Source organism: Vidua macroura, chromosome Z (assembly GCF_024509145.1).
Source record: "Vidua macroura isolate BioBank_ID:100142 chromosome Z, ASM2450914v1, whole genome shotgun sequence".
Taxonomy (NCBI): domain Eukaryota; kingdom Metazoa; phylum Chordata; class Aves; order Passeriformes; family Viduidae; genus Vidua; species Vidua macroura.
In genome coordinates this window covers 11611125-11638667 of record NC_071611.1, presented here as the reverse complement: position 1 = coordinate 11638667, position 27543 = coordinate 11611125, and the positions used below count along the sequence as shown (strand labels likewise).

At 39.1% G+C, this 27543-nt stretch overlaps 1 protein-coding gene across 1 annotated transcript in view; it reads right to left on the bottom strand.

Annotated features, from left to right (window-relative positions):
* Positions 1-1244: 1244 nt before the first annotated feature.
* The window catches only part of PTCH1 (patched 1), a 66514-nt gene continuing 40215 nt past the window's right edge, over positions 1245-27543 (bottom strand). The window contains exons 14-24 of the mRNA XM_054003843.1: positions 25973-26372; positions 25168-25477; positions 19711-19853; positions 17582-17765; positions 15805-16085; positions 14192-14329; positions 12140-12282; positions 9107-9206; positions 7513-7767; positions 5904-6435; positions 1245-4442 (exon numbers count right to left, since the gene is read on the bottom strand). Coding sequence (XP_053859818.1) covers positions 5905-6435; positions 7513-7767; positions 9107-9206; positions 12140-12282; positions 14192-14329; positions 15805-16085; positions 17582-17765; positions 19711-19853; positions 25168-25477; positions 25973-26372 — 2485 coding nt within the window. The 3' untranslated portion in view covers positions 1245-4442; position 5904. The remainder of the gene's footprint in view (positions 4443-5903; positions 6436-7512; positions 7768-9106; positions 9207-12139; positions 12283-14191; positions 14330-15804; positions 16086-17581; positions 17766-19710; positions 19854-25167; positions 25478-25972; positions 26373-27543) is intronic.

Sequence of the window (27543 nt, the reverse complement as noted above, 5' to 3'; positions counted from 1 at the left end):
GCCAACAAAAATTTGGCCATATGTTTACTTAAGGCCTGAATAAATATGGTCAATCTCTGGCAAAAATCAGATCAAATTCTTACCTGGGGTTAATCAGACTGACAGCAAAATGATAAGAAAACTAAACATGACAAGTAATATCATGTAAATAACTATTGTTGATGCAGAACAGAATGTTTGAAGGAAAAAATTCCATGTTCTGATGGACAGAATGTATTGATTTATTTACATGGTTTCCAGCTGTGTGAATGGAGCAGCTCCCATGGATGGCTGGGACATAAAAGATGAAGTGAGTGAGCTGAGCTAAAGCAAGGCTTAAGTGAGCACTATTCTCATGGGCTGTATCCACAAAAGCCAAATCTGCAACCTTACTCAAGCTGGCTAATCCTGAGGGTGTGAGGGAGAGTATTTTGAGTAGTAGAAACATATGTGTTGAAGTTTTGCAGTTCAAGTCCTTTAACTCTTCTTTTCTCTTTTGTGGTTAGACTTCCAGAAAACATAAAACTGAATATTGTATTTGTATTTACTCTGGCCATGGAAAGTAAAGGCTGAATTATAAATTACCTCAAGACAGGTTTGAGCTTTTCCCTTATGAAAAGTTTAGAAGTCTCATGTAAAAAAGTCATCTAAGGGTTAAGACTGTAGCTTCTCCTCTCTGCCTAGTGGGGCTCGTGCAGGGCACAGGGACCTGCACCCTGGCTGGAAAGCAGTAGCACGCTTCCTGGAGGGAATTCTGTCAAGAGTCTCCCTTATTATGAAGGGCTGTAGTTTTCAGAACTCAGAACACATTTATTTTTAATTCCACAAAGTGGAAATACCAGACTGATTCTGTTATCCAGTTTAGCGCGCAACCACAGAGATGGGAAAAAGATACAGAATTTACTCCTGCATCTAAGAAGAAATAACCTTTATATAAGCACTTTATATAAAGTACTTTATATAAAATGCTTTAGCCAACAAATTTTTTCATTCAGAGTGAGAATGACATGTATAACCCAGTCCTAAACCTATTCCCCAGCCTGCAAAAGTAACAGAATCAACAGACAAGGACCAGCATGCTACCCTTTAGACAGGGTAACAAATGGCTCCTGCTCCAAAATGGGCAATCTGAATATCCCATACATCCCAAAACTGGAAGATCTCAGAATCATGCTCCAAATCAGAATGATTGCATGGTTGCACCTGCAGAGATAACCAGCAGTAAATTAAGAAGCATTCCATAAAACAACCAAATTCATAACCAGTAAGTTATAATATTTTTTTATTCATGTTAGAATTTCTATCAGTGTTTGAACATTAATATTTAGAGAGTTTGTACAATTTCCGTTCAAAGCTTAAAATGAGAACCACACTAGATCACAAATGGTAACTAAAACACAGTTCAGAATTGTATGAATATTCACACTCTCTTTCTCTCTTAACACTGTTAAACACTCTTTTCTCCAGGGGGTTTACAAGGAAAAGTGTGCACTGTAATTGTATCTCAGCAGTGTTCCAAAACATAATGGTATCATCATTACATATAAACTCTTTAAAAATATACTTCTGTCAAAAGACTTGATGACTACTATGTACACTACAAAAATAAATTTTCATATAAATAAATTATATGGCATAATTTTATCTTTGTAACTGAAATGACACAAACCCACTCCTACCAAACAGGCAGGCAATGAGACCCAGTTTGAATATTTTTTTTTCCTTTCAACTCCTTACACTAAAAGCTACAACAAGTCCATAATGTAAATGTTATATACTCTTTCCTATTTAACATTAGTAAGCACTCTATACAAATAAAAATCCATTAAACAGTAAAAACATAACTGTAATAGTGTTTCCAATAGAAATAAAATCCCTGCATTTTGTTTATTATAAACTGGCATGACAAATACTGTAAGAAAAACATTCTTATGATACAAAAATATAAATATCACCCATGATTAAAAAAGTTAAGAAACAAAACCAAAACAAAATAAATGTTGCCAGCCACTGAGTTCTCCCCTTGCCAATGTGACTATCGAAGAAGAAGGTCTACATTGTGCACAAAGCAGCAGACAGCTCACCCACACACAAGCACACAGGAAGACTCGGGCAGGGGCAGGTGGAAGACACTGCAACTTGCCCTGGGCCCCTTCCCTTCTGAGGAAGAGCAGGAAGCAAGGCAGCCGGCAGCATGGAATGGTGCCAGTGGGAGCCCTGCCAACCTCTGGCACGTGAGCGCACAAGCTTGGTGGTTGAAGGCAGCTTCCAATTAGTATCATACAGTTTTGTTGCAGAGTTTGTATGATCTGAGATCACTATGCTGCTAGTGCTAAATTGGGGCCCCTCATCTTTTTGTCATCAAGAGTTTTCACGTTAGACAGTGAACTGGACCAGTAGGCAGTTGCGACATTAACCCTTGGTGTGCACTGTAACAGTAGCTTATGTATCACAGGAATGACTCCAGGCTCTCGCCACCTGCTCTTCGAGCGTTCACATTGGAGATCTGTAAACAAGTGCCTCATATCAAAGTGTTTTCAAGTGAGCAAAAAAGGCATGGAAATTTGTGCATTCTAATTATCCCCATTCGTTTTGCTGGCAAGGTCTGTAGGCAAAGATAGACTCCCTGAAGCCACTGGAGAAAAACACTTTCCCATCAAAGAATTTGCCACTGCTATTCATGTATATATAAAGAAAAGCCCCACCACTGCTGTGTTTAGAAACTGAATATTGGTTGTGTTTGGCTCTGAATACAAAACTGAACATCTACTTGCTCTAAAAACAGCTTGGTGAAGGGCAGAAAAAAAGATGAAAAAGGAAGACAGAGATAATGAAAACTTGTGTTGCATTATTTTAAATTAAGGTTCTTTGTTCCTACAGTTTGCTTCCAACTGGAACACAGATTGTAGTGTTTTTCCAGACCCTTCACCTGCAGCAATCCCCTTTTAGTTTAAAAATAATAGTACAAAAAGCTAAATTAGTTTCGCAAAGAGATCCCAGTTTAGCTGTTATAATTAAAAGTGCCAATGCAGCATGGGAAAACACAAACAATAAAGAAAATAACTACCCAGGCCTTACGTGTCATTACCATCCCAGCCCACCAGAAAGCCATTTATATGTAAAAGTGAATATACTTTTTTTTTTAATCCTTCTATTTGATTTTTAGTACTTACTATTAACTCCTTTTTGCCATGAAAATAAGGTGACCAAAGATACTGCTTTCAATGCTGTAATGACTCAGCTAAGCTGTGGCTTACCATCAAACAATCCATTATCCAGCTTCTAATGCCATTCACAATTAGCAGCATCAAAATAAGGCAGATGCTCATTGTATTTCTATAACCACCAGCACCTCTCAATATCCAGCACCTTTGGAAGTGAAAAAATAATGGTTATAGTGCTTGCACTTACCTGACATATTTTGTGAGGAAAAAAAAAATCAAAGCACTACATGAACTGTAATTAAGCCTCACAACATTCCTGGGAGGTAGGTAAGTGTAATTATAACCATTTTACAGAATGAAAAACTGAGGCATGGGGCAGTTAAGTGACTTGACCAAAGTCATGTGAAACAAGTCATTAAGGGTTTGGGAACTGAAACATAATTCCAAACCTCAACTCCCTATCTTCTTTTTAGTTTATTTTAGTTGGGCCTTTGATGATGGCAGTCTATAGCTGTATATATTGGTAAACAACAACAGAGTTTTCACTAGTGCCTACTAACAGGGAAAGCCAGACTCACATCAGCATCAGTGGGTTTGTAAGCCCACCAACTGTTAACATACAGTAAAAGAGAAACTAGAGTACACCAGGAACATACACACAAAAGCATGCATATTTCCAGATGCACAGTTGGACACATACAGCAAAACAAAACCTGCACATAGCTAAGTCTATTTAAGCCTCCCAGATTAACTTGCTTTTCTTCATATTTGCTTATTTTAAAAATTACCACGCATAGCGTGTTTGAAAGTTAACAGTAACGTTTCATACTACCACAGGGTTGTGATACACAAATTTAAAATATTTTAAACAGACATGTACCTTTAAAAAAATCCTATTACATAAGCAATATTTGCATAGAATTATACAAGTAAATTATAAAATATTTAAGCAGCACCAACTTATGCTGAAATTTAGAACTAGATTAAGCTTACTTGTGGCACAGATAACAATGTACAAAAAGTACAAAGAGCACACAATATTGTCCCCATTCTATTGCCCAAAGGCAACTTACTCCAAATTATACTACTTTACATTGTTCTTTTGTATATTACATATGTGTACATCTTTTAAATACTTAAAAGAAATATTTAACAAAATAATACAATAGGTTACAGTAACAGTGAACTGTTGTCCTGATGCAGCATGTCCTGTTCTACAACTTCAAGCAGTTCTTCTCTTCAAACAGTTCTGGAATACAGTTTTCCATCTTTGGCCTCTTCTTTGCTTCAGTTATTACCCTGTACAAATAAGGAGAGAGAAAAAAAGCAAACATTTACTAAATTTCAAGAAAAACAAACAAACCAAACTAAGCCAACTAATTTCATTATTCTCTTGGTTAGAGTTAGCAGTCAGGAAATGCTGGCTCTGCTTTCATCTCAGTAATTAATTTCCTGGTGATGAAATATTGATGCTGATTTTAAAAATGTAGTTGCTTTAATTTCTAAGTTCCTAGTTTTAGATAGCTGTGAAAAATTCAGTCAAAACCAATGAAGAGTTGAAGAAGAAGTATCCTACATTGAATACTGAGTTTATTTAAGTCTCACATTACCATACATTTCAGCTTGAAAAAACTAAGCCCAAGTATTTCCTTATTCTGTGGATACTATTGTCATATTTCTAGACTGCAAGGCTAAAGGCATTCACATCTATTTAGGCTTTGGGATGTTTGAAGAGACATTTTATAATTCAAAAAGTGGTTTCATTTTGAATTATCATAAAAATTTCCATTAAAATTCTGTGTGTGTGCATACGTACATGCAAAATATTCTAGAATCAAAATAAAATTACTTGCTCTGCTCATACTGGTGTCTGTCACTGAAAAGCTCAGACAAGCAAAGAGAAAAAAACAGTAATCCACAGATAAGTAACTATTCTAACACCTTCTTTTTCCCCTGCAAGAGAAGAACATTGTAAAAATAATGAGAAATAGTTTTTCATTTAAGAGCCCCAAGAAGTTTTCAGTGCAAAAACTCAATGGGCAACTTTATCCTGTGCAAACTTGCAATTGCCACTGTAGCTGCCCCTGGCGAGGCAGAGGTTAGCTCAGACACCTCCAGTGTACGAGGTCACTGGGGAGGTCTCTGAAGGCCTCCCCAAAGAGCAGGGGACGCTCTGCTGAGCAGCAGTGCACTAGGCATGGTAGGACTTCCCACTTCTCACTTGGCTCATCTTCCAGAGGGATTCAGTCCTTATTATGGACTTTAAATTCTTTCACAAACTATTTTATTCAAGAGATGACAACTCCTGAAGTAGCTGGCAACTTTACACTCTCCTAGGCAATGTCATTTTATATAGTGTTTTAGAGCATGCCTGATTCAGGGACCAGAAGACAGGACTTAGGCAAAGGTAAATGCAGCCACACAGCTCTGAAGATGTTGTACAACATCTCTGCTTTATTTTCATCATCTGGTAAAGTGAGATTGTATGATGTACTTATCCATTTTGCAAGGCTCTTCAAAGTAGTAAATGTCTGAATGCACTATGACTTCCCAGTGTTGGAGTGCAATGTCTTAGCCAACCTCATGTCTAGTGCAAAATGTACTATATTCACAGTTAGCAGATTTAAGGCGATCAGTGTGACCTGTAAGTACTGCTCTATGTGAAAAATTACCTCTGAGAAACTTTATTTTTCCTCTTTCTTTTGATCACACCATTGCCTGACACAGGCCAAAGCTTGCAGTTACACGGAACGGACCTACCTTATTGTGAGCTGTTGCCAGGTATCCTTTCCTCACATTCAACATCTTGCAGTTCTATAACTTCCACTTTAGAATTTCTTCTTTCACACCGCACATTAAAAGGCACATGGGGGTCCTCAAATGGCACATGGCTGGCTTCGTGGTGTCCCTCATAGGATGGAAAGCTCGCTCCCCGAGAGCTGTGGCTGTGCAGGGCAGGGTGGACAGCAACAGTGACTGAGGCCGAGGCAGTCACAGTAGTGATAGGCTGGCAGTAGGCTGCTCCGGCGGCGCCCGCGGCTCCGAACGCCGGGCTCCGAACGCTGTGGGAATGAGCCTTGTGGCCCAAGCGATCCCTGCTGCTGCTGGGTCCCGAGTGCCCTTCAGTAGAAATTTCAAAAGCGTCCCTGCGAGGGCGGTAAGGAGGTGGTCGTGGCCCTTCCCTCGCTTCCCTTTTGGGCTGTCTGCCCTGATGCCACAGCTGCTGCGTGCTGAGCTCTGGATTCAACTGCAGCCTAGGGCTCGGCTGATGCCTTGCTTCCGGCTGAACCACCTGAGAGAGACATGCATGGTTACGCCTCTGACAAAGCAAAGCAAGTAAATACTATGCTTGCTTATATTTTATGCTGGGAATAATTATAATAATGCTCTGACTCTACAAAGGGAACGTTGTGGAATCTGATAATTGATTTTCCCATGGTTTTTGTCTGAAGTTATTAAAACCTGGAAAGCACATCTTCAGAAAAACACAGGATGACAGCTGAAAACATTGTAACCTTCCTACATGCCAGTCCATCTTTTCAAAGGGATGGGTGACAAGCACTTGGTCTTAACCCAACAAGCAAAATTGCAGGCATTTGGAAAAGGCTATTCCATGCAGGGGACATGCACAGGATGTTAGTAGGGTAGTTTGTATAGATGTAGGAATCTGTTTCCTGATTTCCATAAAGAGCGTGAAGCACAGCAGCTACATCAGTCAATAAACCATGACCAACTTCAAATGTGGCTGTGCTTGTACCTATTTCTAGGCCTCTGCTGAACAAAACCAGATCCACATTGCAGCTCAGCATGCAACATCAGCAGGGGTAGGAGACAGAGCTTTTTCACTTTCCTTTGAAATTGCAATTATGCCAGCCCAGTAGCAAGATGCAACAAGGCCCAAGATTTGGTACAACACTTAAACTGCTTTCTTCTGGCTCTAATCTTTCTCCCCAAAACGTGCTGTCACAGAGAGGTATATGATAGCAATCCACAAGGAGCTGTGTGAAAGAGGTTGGGATCTTGTAATCTCTCCTCCTCCTCTCTCTGAAAACAGTCATCAAACAGACTGAGAGCTCTCTCTTGTGGCTAGTGCCAATAGGATGTAATAGGAATTACCCATGCCAAAGGCCCTGCTTTTGTACCACCACTTTACCCCCAACTCAGTTCTATAGGAGTGAATGAGGAAAACCTTCACTCCCTTCTAACAGGTTTTGGCACAAAGTCACAAAGCACAATCAGTCACAAGGAGTTTTCCACAAATATAAATAGATTAAAAAAAAAAAAAAAAAAAAAAACAAAAAAACCCAAAAAAACAAAACACACCAAAAAACTTCTTGCCATCCTGCTAGTCCATATGAAAGCTACTTACACCGGATCTTGCAAAGAGAGGATTCTCAGTTGCTTCCACTATTACTTGATGGACTGGTGCCCCAGGACCTCGCGTGGCCTCGTACTGATGCAGCTCTTCACTGATGCCAGATACTGTGGTTTGAGAGCTGTACTCAGAATCAGAGGAATCTGAAGCATTATTTGTGTGGCCAGGTGGCAGTGCAAACCTCACAGTACCGGGGGGAGGCTCAGGAGATGGTGTGGGCAATCTGTCCTGTCCGTTGGCTGGAGAAACCTGATGACAGCAACACTTTCAGTTACATTCAGCTAGCTTTACCCTTTTAATCACTAGTGCTTGACACAAACAATGTTCTGCCAAATACACCCTGCCATGCCACAACAAGCTTAGCAACAGTTTTCTGACGAACGTAGATACTGAACTGAAAAAATTAATCAGAATATAAAAGACATGACCTCCATCTGCAGATATGTATGTAAACAAGACTACACAGATTCTTCCGAGTATCATTATCTCAGGAAGAGCATGTATATGTGTATATGCAGGCACTTGCAAATATAAAAATAAAAATATGTGGGCTGTCCTCCCCCTTCAGCAAGCATTAGCAGTGATTTCAAAAAATCACCTTAGTGGGTTGGGACAGTGTTATTCTGTATCTATTTGCAAAGAGAGATGGATACACACATCACAGCAATATATATGGTAATAACACACATACACATTGTTTGAGTAAGAGACAGGTCATGCATACTGTTAGGAATTAAGAGATTACACACTGTTGTCAAAACTGTTTTACTAATATTAAAATAACCCAAACACTTCTGAAATATACCAGTGCTGTATACATACCTTGTGTTTTATTCTTGTGCACGCACATATATATAGACATGCGAAACACAGCACACTGATTCTATACGTGATAACATAACCCTATGTAACACAGTAATTGCATTAACTACTGAGTAGGTAATAAATGATCTACAACCAAATATAAAGTTGGTATTGGTGAATCCTGGAGTCTAGACTTGGACTTTGTAATGTAAAGTCATCAAGATCTAAGTGAAGCCTGCCCCACATCAAAAATGCTACATGAGGAAGGAGAATGCCACAGGGAGAGGTGACTGGGCAGTGGGGACCTTCTGGCAGACCAGTCATGGTTATCAAGGTGTGGTCTGTCGACCACCACTGTGTGTGTTGGTCCACACAGGCCTTCCTGGTGGTCTGCTCAGTTAAACACTTCAAGGAATGCAATAGAGCCAGTGAGGTAGGAAAGTAGAAGGTATGTGTATAAAACAAACTATTTTTGCAAAATATTGAGAGAAATCCTTCTTTTACAAAGTTGTTGGCATATCACATTATGCTAGTAGTATAAATAACACTATCAGGTTTACTTATTGTGACCTCTAAAACAAGACTTATTAAAGAAAACTTTAAAAAAGAGTAGGATCAACTATGTAAGGAACAAAACTTTTAATAAAAATTTATTAAAAAGTTTGAGAGCAAGAAACTTAATCCAAGAAAATTTAAAAAATACTTTCTAAAACCGGGGCGTGATTGAGGGGGACAGCAGGGCAAACATAGTATTATTTTTCTGTTCACCATTAATTCTACTGACCTCAGGGTATGGTCCAAAGAATGAGAGAAGAACAGGAAGCAGCACCAATCCATTGAGAACTCCCAGAATGGTTAGGATTGCCAAAACAGCAAAGAAATACCTGAAGTACAGTTTAAATGGTTTGGGGGAGAGAATAGACACTGTTAGAAACAAGGGATTACAAATTACTCCTACATATGTTAAAATAATACAGATACTAAATTAACATATTATTAACATCAAAGGAAACAATTATATCACTTTCCATATAAGATATAGGGATTTTTACCTTTTGAATTAGAGAAGCTACATTCCACAAAGTGTTAGTTGAGAAAGGAAAGAAAAAAATTAAATTTGTTAATTTCCCAGAATCTAGAAGTACGTAATGTTATTTATGAATGTGTTACACAAACACAAAAATATGGAATGTGCAGGGAATCGCTGAATGGATTGAAAGCACAAATACAATGAAAAGGGGCCCCCATTAGTGAAAACCCAGCAGAAGCAAACAAATGAAGTGAAGGGTGTAGAATTTAAACAATTTTGTGTCGAAGGAAAAGAACCCCTCTTCTCCCAGCAGCTAATCCACTGTGAAATGCTTCTGCAACTTACAGCACAATGTCTAATTAAATCTACAGTATATCAGGTAAGGGTTTTCCTTGGCATTCATTAATCAAACTTAACGCCTAGAATTCTGTGAGTTCCAGTTTTACCAAAAAGCTTGAATTGCAACTCTTTTACAACACAGGAACCCGCTTTCTGCAAAGAAAATGCCCATTCTATAGTAAGCTTCAGCATTGTACTGAGTAAGAGCACTCCACAATGGCAGAGCTGCATTGCAGGCTAATCTTTTGTTGAACAATTTAGCATCTCTGAATACTCTTGTTTTGCGTCAGCCAATTCAAACATAAAGGCTGAAATACTATGGAAGAAGAGAAAAGTGCACAAGTAGTTGTCCTTTCCCACCACTGAGGGCTAAGGTCTGGGATCCTTCATGAATACCAAGGTAAACCTGTCAGTAAAAGGAAAGTCTTGCTAGTTGGTATTCGGCACAGCTGGGGCTCAGACTAAACTTAAGGCTGCGTTGTAACTAATGATTTCAAGGACTCAGTCTTGGTAAATTCCTGGAGGAGAAGGCAAAGGGCAAGTTTGCTACTAATGGGTCTGCTGATTACATTGTCTAGCTGGCAACAAACTCTACTGCCTCCTTGTTTCCACATCTGATCAAATATATCAGACTCTTGTAAAACTATAAATATCCTGCTATTGTAAACATTTGGGAATTTCTGATCTGCATTAACAAAAATCAGCAAGCCAATCTACTCTACTAACATAAACCACCAGAACTTTAAACTGGGACACAGATCAACAACAGACATTAAAAACATTTGCATCTCATCCATCTAACGTTAGAATAAACAGGAGGATTATAGCTTTGACCAGTAGGTGTATACAGTGTCTGTTAATTTACTTAATCTTCCACATTGCTGGACTAATCTGTCGCTTTCCGGAAGTTTAGGATCTTCTTTGCCCACTCTAACAATGCTCAGGCTCCCCATAGTTTATTTTATTTTATTTTTAAAACACAGCAAACTGAAGTGAGATTGTGCTATAAAAACAGAAACTGATGGCCAAAAAAAGTAAAATAACATAAGTTGAAAAGTTGAAAGGCTCATTTTATAAACTGAGAGCACATCCAATCCAAATTTGGTGTGAAGGGCTGCTACAATCTTCCATTTGCTATGACACAAAAATGTGTGCCAAAATCTCATCTGTTAAGTAGGAAAGTAGCACACAAAAAATATACCCCTGTAAATTTAGGTTAAATCTATCAGCAACCTGTATGTCAAAATGTTCCAACCCTTACAAAACCAGGTACTAAAAGAATAATTCTATTTCTTCAATGCTAATTCAATAAAGCAAAAAAATAGTGATGGGGGGTGCGGAAAGACTATTTCAGACATGGAATACCTGTATAGTAATAATCTTCATGCAGGTTTCATGAGCTCTAACTGCAAACCGCCTGTTTTCTTCAAATCTCTTTCATACAGCAACAAAAAGCCTTATGAGATTTAGCAGTCATTCTCTCAGTTCCTGCCCCTGACATTTGCTGTTCTTGTTGTCAAATGGATGTCAGTTAAGTCTAGTCATCTATCCAGCTTATGTCTACCTAAGTAGTTAAGCCATCTTTCAGAGCATTTTTATTTGGCCCAGTTCTACCTCAGTTCCATTTTAGGGCTTGGATTATTTTTTGTGTGCGTGCTATAGTTTACCACAAAGAGCCTGTGTTACTTCTAAGATTAGCCATTTTGCAGAGCTCCACAGATTGTTTGGAATAGAAGAGGATCTGTTTCATTGCACTTCTCAAATTCCCCTCAAGAAAAGACTTGCTTTCCTCTATACTTGACAAACACACATTCTTAATTATATTCACAAGAAACAGCCTGCTTGTAGTTCTACACAGAAGGGCCTTTAGGCTTTGCTGTACAAAATTTTAGTATGAAGTTCTGTGTTCATATTTATGGTTCCCCAGCTCCCAAACAGCGCCTTCTCCCCCCCATATCCCCCCACCCCTTTTCCTCATAATGTAAAACCTACATAAGGATAGAAGGGGAAGGCCCTGAGAGAGTCACTTACAGCACAGTTGAATGTTTGTAGGTTCATATGTCTTTTGCATACAAATTTTTATGCATACAAGAAGTCTGGAGGACCTCAAGGCTAAATGTCAGCTGCAGCTAATACTGGACAATACATGATGCTTTGAACTAATTCAAACCCGGATTCAGCAAACTTTCTAAAGAGCTACATTTTTGTGTTCCTTCATGCTAAGTGTCAGATTTTCCTGGAACAGATTTTAATGTCAGCAATGGAAACACTACCATGTCTAGCAAGTAACAAGGAGTTAATAAAACAGAGGGAAAGCAGGACCATGACATAAGCATACTTAACACACCATGCATAGTAATAAAATGACAGATTCACTGAAGTGAATAAAAATTTAAAGCACATTTATTTTTACTTTTGAAAGAAAGTCAAAACACAAAAATCCTTTACCTGACAATAAAATCAAACTCTGATCCTGCAAGCATTAACACCCCAAGCAGAGTGGACACAGCCCCATCCAGCACTGGTGCAAACATGTGTTCCAATGCAAGGACAGCCCTATGGTTCCTGTCTCCTATGGCAGTTAAAAATGCCTGTAAAACAAAAAAGTCCATTTCCTTAGGCAGATGTATACAACCTTCTAAACAGCCTCTCTCCTAGCATACACAGATTTCCATCAGTTAATTACTCTAAACTACAGTTTATTAAAGTTATCTCTGGAGCTGCCTAACCCAGAGAAGGCTTGATCCTGCAGGTATACCACGTAGCAGCTGCTGAAGTCATGCAACCAGAGTAATCACTGATAACAGAGTCAGACCATAATAATTCTGGAAGCAATGCCTACTTGCAACAGTAGCCTTTTGTCTCTGGATTTGCCTATTTCCACCAGAAAAGAATCCATATCCTGGTGAAAGCACTTCAGGTGTGAAAATTGCAGGGCTGCTCCTCTCATTCTTGTGGGTCCATGGCTTCTGTGACTTTTTTTAACATTTTCATTTCACTCAAAAAAGTTTTTGAAACTTTTAGTACTTTGAAGCTAGCAGTTCTATACATACAAAATTATCCTAGGAATAGTGCTGAACATGGTAGTATCTAAGAAACAATATCAGTAGTGAACTGTCTTCATCCCTACAGCTCTGTATGAATAAGCTTTATCAAGAACATGCAAATGCTGGTGTTACAAATTTGTCTACTCTGTGTATGACTTAATGGTTTAAGAAAACAAGAACCTGACTGATCTTCTTACTGTGATTTGTAAGGGCTCTCTTTAGTTAATTCCCTACTGGCTATTAAGATATGTGCTGAAGCAGCTATCTCCCTCACAGTCCTGGAATTTAAGTCTCTCTTCTCTAGAACTAGAAAAAAAACAAGGTCACAATTCACAAGCAATAGCAGAAAACTGGCCCACAACTGAATTGTGAATCACTCTTAAACTCAATTAAATTCAGCATTAAAAGTTCCAGCACTACCTTTTTTATTTATACAACACTGATTTGACTATTTATATGTTCCAAAGTTTTTATCTCCAGTGTCAATGTGAGAAAACCACTATTTTCAGTCTGCTTGGCATTTTACCTTCAGGCACAGGTGACCTGTAAAGTCCTGTAAATTAAATTAGCTTCTTCCCATCTAAAAACAACTGTTTTGTCCTTTTTTTATTACATTTTTCCTGGTTTAAATCTTCAATACTAAGAAGCTGTCATTTCTTTCTTCCTCATCTACACTAACACTTGCCAAATGATTCCAAGTCCTAGCAAATTCATTTACCTCCAAAAGTCTATCTGGGGGAAAAAGGTGTCATCACTTGAGGGATCCAGTTGCTCCTCTTTAACCTTACCCTACTTCCACTTTGGTTTTTCTCAAAATTATTATTTTCATTTAGGGTGACTTTATATGCCCTAACTCTGTACATCATCTAAACAACTAGATAAACAGTAGAAAAATATTTTCCTATAGACTGCAAGTTTGTGCCTACTATTATTAGCCAATGGCTTCTGAAAAGAAGGTGCAGATTTTACAAATAGAACAATAATTCAAACATGTTCACATTCAATAAGTGCAGAAATACCAAATGATACAATATCTGATTTTGAAAAACTCTGAAGAATTCTCTTTTGTGAGATAGAGACTCTACACGCAAGAGGAAACAAAAAGCTGTGTAACACTGATGCAGCAACACAGAGGCTTCAGACAAGGATCATGAGAGTCTGGAATGAAGCAAGGTGATTTAAGATTTCTGTTTTCTCTATATAATTGCAATAATCAGACAAACAGGTATCACAGTTATTGTATTCTCTCTTGTCTCCTGGGAGACTGACTCGATAGTTAGGAACCACCTCATCAAGGTCAACTCTGTTCCATTGAGATAAACAGGTACACAAAATTGTGACCATTTCCTTCTGAGAATCATGTCACTGATGAGAAACTGTAAGGATTTGTGATCTGAACATTGCCACAATTTTATTTTAAGACGTTTTTTAAATGCTTCTTGATTTTACGTACCAAAGCAACATGAACAGTGAATTCCACACCAATGCCAACAGAAGCAATCAGGATAACCACAGGCACTGCACTCAGCTTTATTCCAATTAGACCCATCATGCCAAACAGCTCTACAGTCATCAGAGCCAGCACCACCACCTAGATGATTTCAAACATCTGTTAGTATCTTCTTATACTCCAGACAATGAGAAGAAAGACATTTCAAAATAACATGGTTACCATAGGACATATTCCTCAAAGCCATCCTATATTCCCAAAGACAAGCTGCTCTTACATTTTTCTCAATGGCAACCCTAAGAACCAGTTAACACATGAAGCACTGGCTTTGTATTTGTTACATCAGTGAGCTGAAAAACCATTTATTCCTCCTTATCATGGGTACTCCCAAAAGGTACATTTTTCTTTTTCACCCATCTTTCAGACAATCCTTCCAGAAAAATATCTTTCAGCTACCTGTATTTGAACTCTCTTTTGTAGAACTGCAAATATAAGTGAGGATGTCTAAAGCACAGAAGAAAGTGAATGCCATAATCAGCTGATGAGTCTCAGGTTACAGAGGGACTCTGAGCTTTTAAGGTATTTGGAGGGGATTGACATGGACAAAGTGAACAGTTAAATATAAGAGGAAGCTTTTATTTTTCTTTCATCTACCTTGTAAAAAAACCTGAGGAAAAGAGAGGGAAGGAAATCTGGAGAATCAACTTTAAAAGTAGCTAAAACCAAGCAGGGAAAAAAAATAGACACACTTATAAAAGCAATGGTGGTCTCTGAAAATAAACTCCTTTTCCAAAGGAGAAAAAGTATGCACTACAATAAGTGATTTTATAAGCTAATGAATCAAGCATAATAACATAAACTGCTTGATAAGGTGCTATGAAAAATATTCTAGACTAAACATTTACCTTTTAACATACCTGTCATATAAATATACATTAAAAAAATTAGTAACTGTTTTATGCTTTTCTACTTCTGGCGTTTTATAAACCATACGATATTTTATGGCATTTAAACATAGGGACATCATCATTCAATTTAACTTGAATGTTTACTGAGAGGCTTTTGGTGCCTTGCAGAAAGCATGGAGGAGTATTCTCTGCAGTTTACAATTTTATCCTCTTTCTCCTCACTCAGTTACAGGCTTTCCACAGTCCGTACAGTACAACATAAGCATTGCAGTTTTTTCCAGAAATATTGCATTCAGAAATGGCTGGGAAAATTTACAGACAAGCTAGTCATAAGCAACTGCCTTGAAAAATAATTATGTGTGACAAAAGAAGAGAAGGAATACAGAATTAGAAACTGTTTTAATAAAGCTCTTAATTTTCCTCTGTGTCTTTATTTCTTATGTTAGTGTGCATTTGAGCAAGGGTAAAAGTTTATATAACTTTCTAAGAAACCTTTAAACCTGCAAGAAAGGTGGCCAGAAGATTAAGGTTATTAAGGTTTGTACCTTCAGCATGAACCCTACCCCCTCAAGTTGAATAAATATATAATGAATGATGCAATATACATACTCCACCAGAGGCCCAGACATAAACAAAACCTTCCCGACTACAGCAAGAGCTATGCTGAAAGGAATTTGACTTCAACAAAGACCCTTATAATAAACTTACAATGATCCCAGCTGTCCAAGGGTTTAGGAGAAAGAGGGCACACACCAGAAACGTGCAAGCTAAAACCACGCTAATGGATAAGAGGAGCCAGTGACGAAGTCCAATGTACTGCTCCCAGAAGAGAAATGGGTAACCATTAGGGTAGCTGGAGATCCCCAGGCTGGTGTAGTTATTACAGATAGCTCTCACTTTCTCGATAGCTTCCACAAAATCAGAAGTTTCACGCAATCCATTGAGGTAGAAAGGAAACTGAGCATATTCTATGGGCTCGGCTGCTGGAACTAGGAAAATGATAACAGTGTTAAAATGCACTTTTGGGAAGAAGATGATATACAGAGACCAGAGTTAGCAAAACATTTTATTCTTCACAGCAAAATGAATAAAAGGTGGTGAATTTAAATTTACTTGTTTGGAATAAATTATAGTTTTAAAAATCTCCAAAAAAGAGAAATTGGAACCAGTACGTGAGATTACTCTATTTTATCATGCAGTGTAATTGGATGAACACAGCCTCCACCAAGTTCCCTAACAGTTATAGATAATTTAACAGCTATCTTTCAATCCATGTATTTAATCCTGATCAGTGCTATAGTGCTTTTTACTGAATCCCTAGTCAAAAATCCCTAACTGCAACATAAGAGTAGACAATCACATAATTTAAAAATTTTATCCAACTGCTCCTCTTTTATGCAGTTTCTTCAAAATCAAAGGTCATTTCCCTGAGATTAACTGAGATCCACTGACACAAAACTTGAGAAAAAACAGACTTGAGCAGGTTGGTTGTTTTTTAAAGATTTCCACTGAATATCTGGAAATTCAGATAGAGAAATCCACATTCAGATGGAAATTAGTGGAGGAAAAATCCCCATAATATAGAAGTAATGGCTTACTGAGGAAATACATAACTTTTTATCCTTTAATAATTTGACAAACCAACACTCTCCATACTTCTTTTTGAGTGTAATGCAAGGTCTACTCTATGACTAGAAAAGAAAAGGCTTCTTCAACAAGCTTTTGGTTACTGCCATTGTGTGTTCCAAACCCCGCAGCTTCATTCAGTTGACTTGCTTAATATGATTTGCCCTATTATAATCTCAACTATAAATTTTCATTAAGACAAAACTTGGCTGACTGCCACAAAGCTCTAGGGTTTGGATACACTGAAGCATGGTTATCCAACCTCATTTCCAAGTACACCAGTTGTCCCCTATATGCCCTCTCTCCTTCCCTACTGGTGTCCAACTAGCAATCCTCAATTGAAAGCTGAATCAAAGCCAACTTTTGGTATTGGTGCCAGGAAAACAGTCAATAGTGTGAAGTGGAACTTCTCCCCTAGTCCCTCTAGCTATTTTACAATATCAGTGCAGTAGCTTAGCGTATGAGTCACCTTGGTAAAAATTTCTTAGATACTAAGAATTGAGAACAACCATGACAGAATTTCAGTAATGAAATTTCAGAACAACTTAGGCAGGAATTTCATTAAATGCCCAGGTTTCCCACACAGACACAACTATCAAGTAACACTTCAAAAAGCAATGCTTACTATAAATTTTTAGACCTTTAAACTGTCCTATAACTCATTATTCAACATGACAAAACCCTGCAATGGTGTCACAGTCACAGTGGTGCTTGGATCTCCTATGACTACAGCGCAACACAATGTCTTCTCCTGCTTATGCTTCTGAGCCCTGTGCAGCATCAGGGGTTAATGGTGCTTGAAGGAAAGAGTGGGGGCACTCATGTAAACTGTAGGATGTTAGGATGAAATGCTACTTACTCCTCAGCCGTGTTTCTGGCATGTAGTCTGCTTTGTCATGGACCCACTCTGGGCGGTGCGGGCGGATGTTGGCTTGCGAGGCAGCATACGCCACAGGGTCATTGCTAACCCAGGCTGTCAGGTAGATGTAGAAAGCATTTGGGTTAATGATTCCATCCGCATCCACCAGACGCTGTTTAGTCAGCTGCAAAATGGGAGAAGATTAGAAGCCTTTCAGAATAAGTTTTGCTTTCAGCGCTCTTGCCATAGTGCTTTCAATAAATGGCTGGAGATGCAGCACACGTATAGGAGGGTAAAAGCAAGAGAACATGAATCTTCACTTGAAGGGATTTACCAGTAAACTATTGTTGGACAACACAAACAAAATCTAAGAAAATGCAGGGACAGTAGTTACTTATACATTAGTACTCATCATATTTACAATAACCAGTAAATCAACAGATGGTTCCAGAATACACTGAACCAATTAAATCCAAATTCTGAAAGACTGCAGCCAAGAATGAAAAACAACCAAGTTGGAGGAACATATTTAAAGACACGGAAAGAAAATCTGGCAAGAGTCCCTATACATGTCTGTGTGCAGTTAACCTCTGTTGTTAACACTGAAGGAAATGCCACCCAGTAAATGGAGGAGAGCTATAAAAATAAAACAACATCTGTATAAATTTTGCTAACACTTGCCTCCTATGACCTATGTGTTCAGAAAATGCCCAACGTCAAAAAAGCAGGTGACTGCCCCATGTTATTTGGGTCACTGTGGGCAAATACATCTGTGGGGTAAACAGCAGTGGTGTACTTCCAGGGTTCTGTTAGCCAAATCCTTCAAAGATAGAGCTCTTACAGAGCACTCCATGGGTGAAAAGTATTACTGGGGCTTTTTGTTTTGTTTATTTAAAATTCTGGCTGAGCTCCAGTTCCAGGTCTTTTTAATGAAATGAAAAACAACAGTGACAGCAGTTAAAAAAAAAAAAAAAAGAAGTTGGATTTCAAGGATCTGGATTCAATTAGTCCACAGGATATGCAACAACTGTATGTCTTCAAGCTGTCTCTGGAACTGCACAGTACAGCGCCCAATCAACCCCTGTGGGTGCACCACACTTTTCTCCCTCCCAGGCACAGGAAATTATATCAGCAGCTGCAGTCCACTTGCATTTGTTCCACAGCATACCTGGTACACTCTGCTAAACAAAATCTCACTGAAGGTTTTCTCTTCAACTCCCTTTCTTTGCCTAATTCATTGCTGAAGCTTCATTCAGACCTGACAGCATGTTGCATGTTGCTATACAGCAGTGTGTTTCACACACTACAGTAACTTTGAACAATGTACTCTGTAAAACTGTCACCTTTAATACCAGGAAGAAAAAAGAAAGATAGTAAGCAGAACTGCCAAGAAGCTCATTAAAAACACTATTTTTCTGCCTGAAAGCACAGTGAGTTGATGATGACTCCTAGAGAAGAGAAGGTATGTTATTAAAGAATTTCTTCTTCAGCATTTGAAATCTAATTTTAGTGTAAGGAGTCATTCCTAATGTATTCCCACTTACAAATGGCTACAGCAAATGCAGTCATATGCTGCGGTAACCTCAGGCATATTTTATTTACTCAGCTTTAATAACTGCCATTTGTAGTTCTACAGCACTTTAGATGTATTTAGTGATGGTGATACAAGAATATGATACTGCATGCAATCATTTCAGTCTCCTTCCTCTATAATTCATAAATATCTTTTTTAAAATGTTCTTCTTTGAACAAATCAGTAGGAACAAATCAAATAATTGCAAATGTCCAGCATAGGACGAAACTCCAAACACCTATGGATGTAGAGAAGTATTTTTCACAACAATTTCCATGGAAACCGAGCATGTCTGGCATGGGAGCACAAAATGCATACCACCTAGTAACAATGAAGGACTGGTATTTGCCATGTTGATTTGAACACTTTGCAACATAGGCCGTACTGCATCTGAGGAGTGGCTTCAGCAACATCAGCAAGGCCATACAACAAAAGCATAATTCAGACATTCAGCTCCTTGAGCTGGAAAAAAGATACTACAACCTCTGTAGACCTCCCCCCACTCCTGATGACTTGTGTATTGTTATGTAAACCAGCATGGACTCTGATACACTACCTGGCTGATGTCAATGGGCTTTGCATGGTTGCCTGTTTGCACCAAGAGTTTGTAAGCCAAAACAGCATCGTCAGAACCATTTTTGTAGCTGTTGTACGTGATCTTCCCAGTTTCCCAGTCGCTGTCAAATGCATCCTGAAGTCCTGAGGAGTTAAGAGAGGCAAGGGGAAGACAGAATAAGCAGGTGAATAATCACTATTATAAACAAGTTTCAGAAGGAGAAAGAATAATGATGCTTTTTCAGCACTGAATCAGGATGAAAATTATCGACCTGGTGCCTCCTAAATTTGGGGCTCCACACTGTCAGTGTGTGGGAAGTGTCAGTTGCATGTCCAGTATTTTGCCCAAAGAAAGGCAGGGGAAGCAAGAAAATGCAAGGGAGAAGACTCAGGAGTCCCCAGGTTGTGCAGACCTGTAAAGTTGAGCTAGCAAGCTGCAGATGCCTTGTGAACTGGCAAAAATGGCTTCCCCTCAAGGGAAATTGAAGATCTTCTCCAAGCATTCCACCTGGAGAAGTGTATGGGAAAGAGTTAATCTTGTCTAGAACAGAAAAGGGCTGAGCTCAGCCCTCATCCAGCTTCACCATGCTACAACCAGAGGAGGCATAAGTCTGTTACCTAGAAGGGAAACATTCTCCTAAACTCACCTCTGCCTCACTAAAACCCTGGCTGAGTGCACTGAGCCACAGAGGAGGACACACACCACTCTCATTACTGTTTTGAGCTACTGCAGAGCACTGGGGCAATAGCTTCTACAGTATAACCAGAAATTCCACTATGAGCAGGGAGAAAAACACACTCAAACTTTCAACTTCAAACAGCAACTCAGCTGCTCCTCAAGCACAGCATGAGTGAACACGATTTTGTCAATTTGTTCCATCTGTTCAACTTGTGCAGCTAATACAAGTCATGGGATCTGCTGCCAGCACATGTAAAGATCACAGCCAACACCTATTCACTCTCAACTGTTATTTTCCTCCTTGCCACCCTTCAAGGAGGACGGAATACCTCACAGCAGAAATTTGGATCAGATTTAGTACAGGAAGCCACAGCCCAGTACAAGGAGGCTCTGTGCAAGCAGATGACAAACCGCATGTCCAGGGAAGGGAAGAAAAAAGCTGGGGGAGTGGTGGTGGAGGAAATCGTCGACCCACCTCACAGCTGGGTCGAGGAGACGTAATGAAAACCATTGCTGCACACTGGATAGGTTAGCTACAGCTACACTGAGATAAGAGCACTGGAAGAGAAAATGCCCCCAGCTGACACTGTCTCCAGGGCAGAGTACCCATTCCCATTGACAAACTCGTCCTCTCTTCCTTAGAAAACTGCCTCCCATGCTGTCTCACTAAATCATGTCAAATCACGTGAAGCCAACAGGCTGAGAACCAAATGATGAAAGAAGCCTGCCAGATCTCTGCATGCAGTCCTCTAGCACTGCTCCAGGAGGAGGACAATTTGCCATCAGGTTTTCTGACATCACCAAAGGACTTTGAGGTTCCCTTTCAAAAAAGCACTGTTTGCTGGCACCACAGAGAGGGGAAACGTTGGTAAGAGTATACAAAAATACCAATCCATCCCTTCTGTGCCAAGTCCAGCTCCACATCAGTTTCTCACAAAGTGGCCAGGTGAGAGTATTTGGGCTATCGTATCAGTGACAAGAAACACAATGACTTTGGAAAGTGAAGAGGATGCTGTCAAAAAAGCACACGGAAAAGAAGGAGATGACCTAATAATAGTGTAACTTCCAGTAGAAGTGTCTCCCTTCCACAGAAGGAGCACACAAACTGCTATGATAAACAGCATGTCAGGGCAGAGCTTTCACATAAACATCCCACCCCTGTCAGGGGGCTCCACAGACACAATAATAAATAAATCCATCAGCACGTGACATTACCAGTTTGAGGTTGCAAAAAAGGGCATGTACTTGGAAACATTACTGCAGTGGGTGAAAATTCAGCTCTCTGATGTCTCCACCACATCCCCCTGCTCCCCTGGTCTCACAAGTTTGGTCATCCTTCAAACCCTGCTCCTTTTTACACTTTTATTCTTCAGCCAGCTTAAACACTTTATGTTTCAGGTCATTTTATAACTCACCTTGCTGAAACAAAGTCTACAGAATGTTAAGAAACCATTGGCAGTTGTACTTAATTTCTGAAGAATTTCAAACTTGCAAGAAGTAAAATTTGCCATTACACTTTGGAATTTGTAGTAGACTTTGCTCTTTTCATGTTCATGACAATTATTTTAATACACATTTAATCTATCATAAATGGGATAAATTATATGTTTCTGGGCAGAAAGATGAAAGTATCTTGCTGACATCTTTCTGCAGAAAAGTTATAGAAATTAAGGGAATTTAAAAAACTTTATATATGGGATTTTTTCACATAAGCAGTCACTTTTGCTTAGTGCTTCAGAAGAAAGTGACAATATTGAAAAATATGTAGGAGTAGGGGTGAGGAGGGAATCCTACTGACTCATGTGAGCTGCCATCTTGAAACACCAGATAAGATTTCCCTTTGCAAAAACAAGCCTAAATAGAAGCCATCAGGGAATCCAAGCTACCTCATTTACATTTGGTCAATAACAAAATCAATGTTTACATTACGTTTACAGCTTAAATGAATGATTAGTGTGAACTTTTCTTCTGTTGCATTTTCAGTAACAGAAAATATGGTAACATAAACAATACTAGAAGGCAAAATAAAAGAGATCTCTGAAAAGAGAAGTGCATGAGGCAGAAGGCACACTCCACTATTCGATGAGGAAGAATGTACAGCTAAACCAAGGATGTCTTCTTAAAAATGTAAAATGTTCTTCTTAAAAATGCAAAAAATGTTGCATTCTTCTTTCTGCTGGACAAATGTGAGCATGTCAGAAGGCCATCTTGACCCATTAACCTCTGGCACTGGATTCACAGTCAAGTTGGCAGGAATTAGCCATGCAGGTCAAAGCTGTTCCTGCTTCGATTATCCAGTCCTTCAGCACATAAAACTACGCCAGTAGAACTGTTCTACCTCACAGAGGATTCTCCCTGAATCTAGCCTAAACCTGTACCTTGTTTGTAAATACTATCTTCATCTTCCCTTCCCTTGACTCCTTTGGCATCAGCCACAGTTAGTAACAATCAGGTGTTATTCTGCCTGTTACTCGGCACCTTTAGCTAACTCCCCAACTATGACAAGCACGGCAGTGCTTAGTACAACAATCTAGCTCCCCCTGTAACATCAATGCCCTGTACCACTTGAAAATTTAGTATATATTGATACATCTCAATATCCTCCTTTACAGCCTTGTGAATGCAGTATCACACTCTGTGCAAAGAGCCCTGCAACTTTACAAAGCAGCAGGGTTGTATTAATTGTGACCCCTTCAGAAAAGGTGTGGTGGAGAGATAAGGATACAGACCTAAATGCTAATTAACAATCATAATGATTAATTCTAAACCTGTGTGTGATCAAAAGGCTGATCCATGGCCTGTCACAGGGCTGGCATGTCACATGGACCACAGCAAGTCACTAATTGCTTCCTGGAGTCACCCTTACTATAGCTGTAACATTTTAGCTCCATGCAGCCTGTCAGCATGCCCCGGGTACCAGGAATACACACAGCTCCTCCAGAGGAAGAAAAACAGAGGACTAATAAGGATAGGCTGGCTAATGTGGACTGGAGGGGAAAAGTAACTATGTGCTGAGCTAAATACAGAGTAGGAACACCTATGAGAAGAGCATGTCTGGAAAGAACACACATGAGCACAGTCATACAGCATGAGGGGGCATGCAGGCCCTTGGCTCTCTTAGCACAAGAGAGACACAAAGGACTGCAAAGAGGACAGACAGGCACCCAAAGTGAAAGAGGTTTGGGAAAGTATGTGGTGCGCCTGACAGAGGGGCACTGGGAATGGGAGTACTCCTGGGAGTAACACCAAATGGGCCAGCCTCCAGCATTTCACTTTGAGCAGCCTGCAAGGGAGCAGATCCAAGGGCACCTCCTCCTCACTTTATCGCTGGCAGACTGTGCTGAGGTTGAGTACTAATAAAGCTTCCTGAGCACAATCTCAGATTTCCATCTCCCTCATGGGAGAGGAGGAAAAAGAGAAAGGAGGGGACACCAGATACACTTTTTCCTACTGTTTTGGAACAGCAGCAAAAAATAACCACAAATGTAACAAAGTAAACAGAAGAGGCTTAAGAGAATTTGGAAAAGCGTAGAGAAGGACGATTGCTTAGAATTTCAGCAAGTACAGTAAGGTTCCAATCCAGCAAACATCCAGCTATGTTGAATTTTCTTCCTGCCAGTAATGCTGTCCCAATATGCTTATGTGAGCAAAATATTTTAAATAAACCTTACAGTAAGTAGATTGCAATTAATGGATCCAATGTATTTTAAAACCATTAAAAATCCCCAAAGCTAATAGCTGAAGTACTGCTTTGCATTATTTAGCAATGCATTAAACACATGGGAAACCTTATTTTGTGCAGATTTGTCACTTACATGCATCTGCCTTCCTAATATTGTTCAACATATTTTCAGAAGGAATAAAATACATCAGATACTGACAGTTACTTATATGTTCTCTAAGAATCATTGGCTACAGTGGTCATCTGTACACAATTAAGTTTAAAATTTACAGTGTCACCAGGTCAGCACAATTTTTTTTTTTTTTTTTTTTTTTTTTTTTTTTTTTTTTTTTTTTGCAAAAGCTTCCTAGAAATTCTCCCAATAGAAAGTCATAGGTAGGACCAAAGTAATCCTGGGCAGGGTATGTTTGATGTCAAATTTGCTAAGATGTAACAGTACTCATCATTTTAAATACAAACCAGTTATTTGTCGTGTGCAATTACAGTATCTTCATTATTCAATTACTTGGTTTCAATATAATTATCATTTTATAGGATAGGCCATGCCTTCTCTTGTCTTTCCCTACCACTTCAGCACAGAAAAGCAGCACCACAGAAAGGGTGAGTGTAGTTGAATAGAAACCTGGACTATGCAGTAAGTTCCTAGCCCAATAAAACACATAAGCCACACTGAATTTTCTTCATGCCAGCAGTCCCAGTTGAAGCCAAAAAGATCACTCAAGAGCTGAGTTAAGTCTGTGTCAGAATACATCACTGAACAGGGATTTTTCATTCACTGCCCTGAAAACACTCACCAAATATTTATTTACCCAAGACACAGGGCCATATTTGGCCATAACGCCTCATCAGCTGCTTAGACATGAATGGCATGGATATGATCCCTTAAAGCTTAAAAACTGTCTTAAAAACTGGGGAGCAAACTTAAACACAAAGAAAATAAGTGACAAAGAGTGAGCCCACACGTGGGTTGAGAGCAGCACCTAGGCATTCTCCCTACTGCTCAGGGCCTTTAACTGTGTGACTGTACTACAGCAATACCACTGTGAACAACTGCTGTTTCTGACAAAATAGGAAAAGTTTCTGTAACGCTCTCTTACCTTGCAGCCAGTCTCGAAAGTAGTGCAACCACATTTTGGGGAGCTGCCTATCCTCCTCCAACAAAACATATGCCACGTTGCTGAAACTTCTGTGAAGTTCATAAAGTAAGTGCTGGACATTTGGATAGTCTGCTTTCTGTGTCACAATATACATGTTGTAGAATGAAAAGTACTTGAACTGTGCAGCAATAAAGTCATATTCCCGTGTTTCCCGTGGTACAATGTCTGTGAGATCTAGTCCATCTCTCACCTGGGTAGTTCCATAAAGGCTGAGCCCAAGTAAACCCAGAAAAAGAAAAATAACCACAATCTGCAACAGAAAACAGAGACACATTTGGTTTTAGGCTTTGAAAGGAGCTAACAATTCATAATGTCATACTAAAAAGCCAAATTCAAAATAAACATCCATCAGTACTTTCAAGCTTTTATTTTCCTGGTGTTTTTTTCATGCATATACATACTACAAGACTAAGGTCATTTGTTCTTCCTTGAAGAGGCTCTGCATCATGGATCACAAATTTCTATTGTAGTAAAGTTTAAAAGTGACTTTAATTTCACTCTTCACAAGCTTCTATTACTAAAAGTCACCAGAACCCTCACTCGTAACGTATATTTGAAGTATGTCTCTATAGCGCTTGCAAGATAAAACTTCCAAAATAAGAAATCAGCTGTGAAATTATTAAAAATTGTTATTTCACAAGAATTGTATTTATTCCTTATATTTAATACCACTGCCAGGATAGTTTTATAACTGAGCAAGGCAGAAGTCTAATTTTCAAAACCAGGTAGATAGTTCCCCAATTACCTTAGCTTTTGGTTTTAGGAGAAATGGAGCATAATGCTTTTCTGCAAAAGATGAAAGTGTCCACTTTGTACAGGGTTGCTCAAGGCAATGTATACTGGAGTCTGAGAATTGGGAAAGTAAATCCCTCGTCGAGCTTGTGCTTTCTGGACTCTGGCAGCTCAGGTTATCTTGTGTCACCGTCACTGGCTGCACAGATATTTCTGAGCGAGGCTCTGCTGTGGTGTAGTACACCTGCGTGTGAGGATCATATTCTGTGCGCAGCTGCACTGTGGACTGCATTGTAATCTGAGTTTCGTGTGCAAAACTGTGGCTGCTGTATGGGGGTGGAGGACTGTAGCAAGTATTGTCATTTTCCACATATGCTTGAGGCTCAACCTGAATCACTCTAGTGACACACGGGCTGTAAGAGAAGAAAAAACCATCTGATCACATTTAGACAGATCCTTATTTTAACCAGGCTAGATAGGATAACATGCTTTCATCTGAGATTGCTTCTACTTCTTTTGGATGGTTTATACCAATTACATGTAACGATTAGATGTTAATTTCATTCTGTGCGTTAAGGAAACATCTCTCGGACATGGTTCATAGTGTAGGCCCCTGAGAATACGTGCTAATTTCTTGTCCTCAAGGAAGAAGGAAACAGCATCTGTCTGAAGACATTGACATGTACACACATGTTCATCAGATAGTTGTACGCAGTCTAAATGCACAGTAAGTCTGTGAGTTTGCATCTCTGTACCCATGCTGAGAATTAAGATATTTAGATGAAGAGGGAAATGCATGACATAGTTCTTGTGTTTAGAACAAATGAAGTAACTGTTAAATAATATTTGGGCCTTCTGGATAAGATCTCAGACTTTTGGGAGGCAGGTTGAAATGATTTGCCATATACTGACTGAATATTTTATAAATCAGGAAAACACTAAAGTATTAATGAAAGGATTCATTCCTAGGAAGGGTGGGTCATATGAAGAGACAAAATCACAAACGTAATTAAAGTATTCCCTTTATTTTAGTCTATGCAAGACCCTAACAGTTACCTAGTTTATATAAAAAATATAATTATCAGAGACAAGCCTAATCCTGTAAATGAGAAATGATAAATGGACGATACTAAACAGTATCAGATATTTTTCACCAAGTGCACAAATCCTACAAAAACAACAGGAATTCAGAATGTTGCCTACCTAATCAAAGCAAGCTCTCACTAACTGCATTTCTTCACATGCAAAGGGGCTGAATTCCGATGCACATTTGGTGCAGCTTTAGATGAGGGAATAAATGGAAGGTCTGAGTGCTCTGAATTCCTGAGAATCAGGGTTCCAATACTCTAATACATTCAGCTGTTCTCTGAAACTATTAATAAGAAATAGCTTGGGATCTACTTCCTGTTTTAACCATTCCTTCAGAAACAAATGTTTTCTTCCTTTGACATTAAATATCAAACTATCAGCTCCTGGATGCGTGTAAAAGGCTAAAATGTCCCAATGCAGATTCTCCACATCTTGGTTATGACAGTAGGAGTACACGTGTAGAAATGTACCTCATCCTCTTAACTGCAGTCAAAA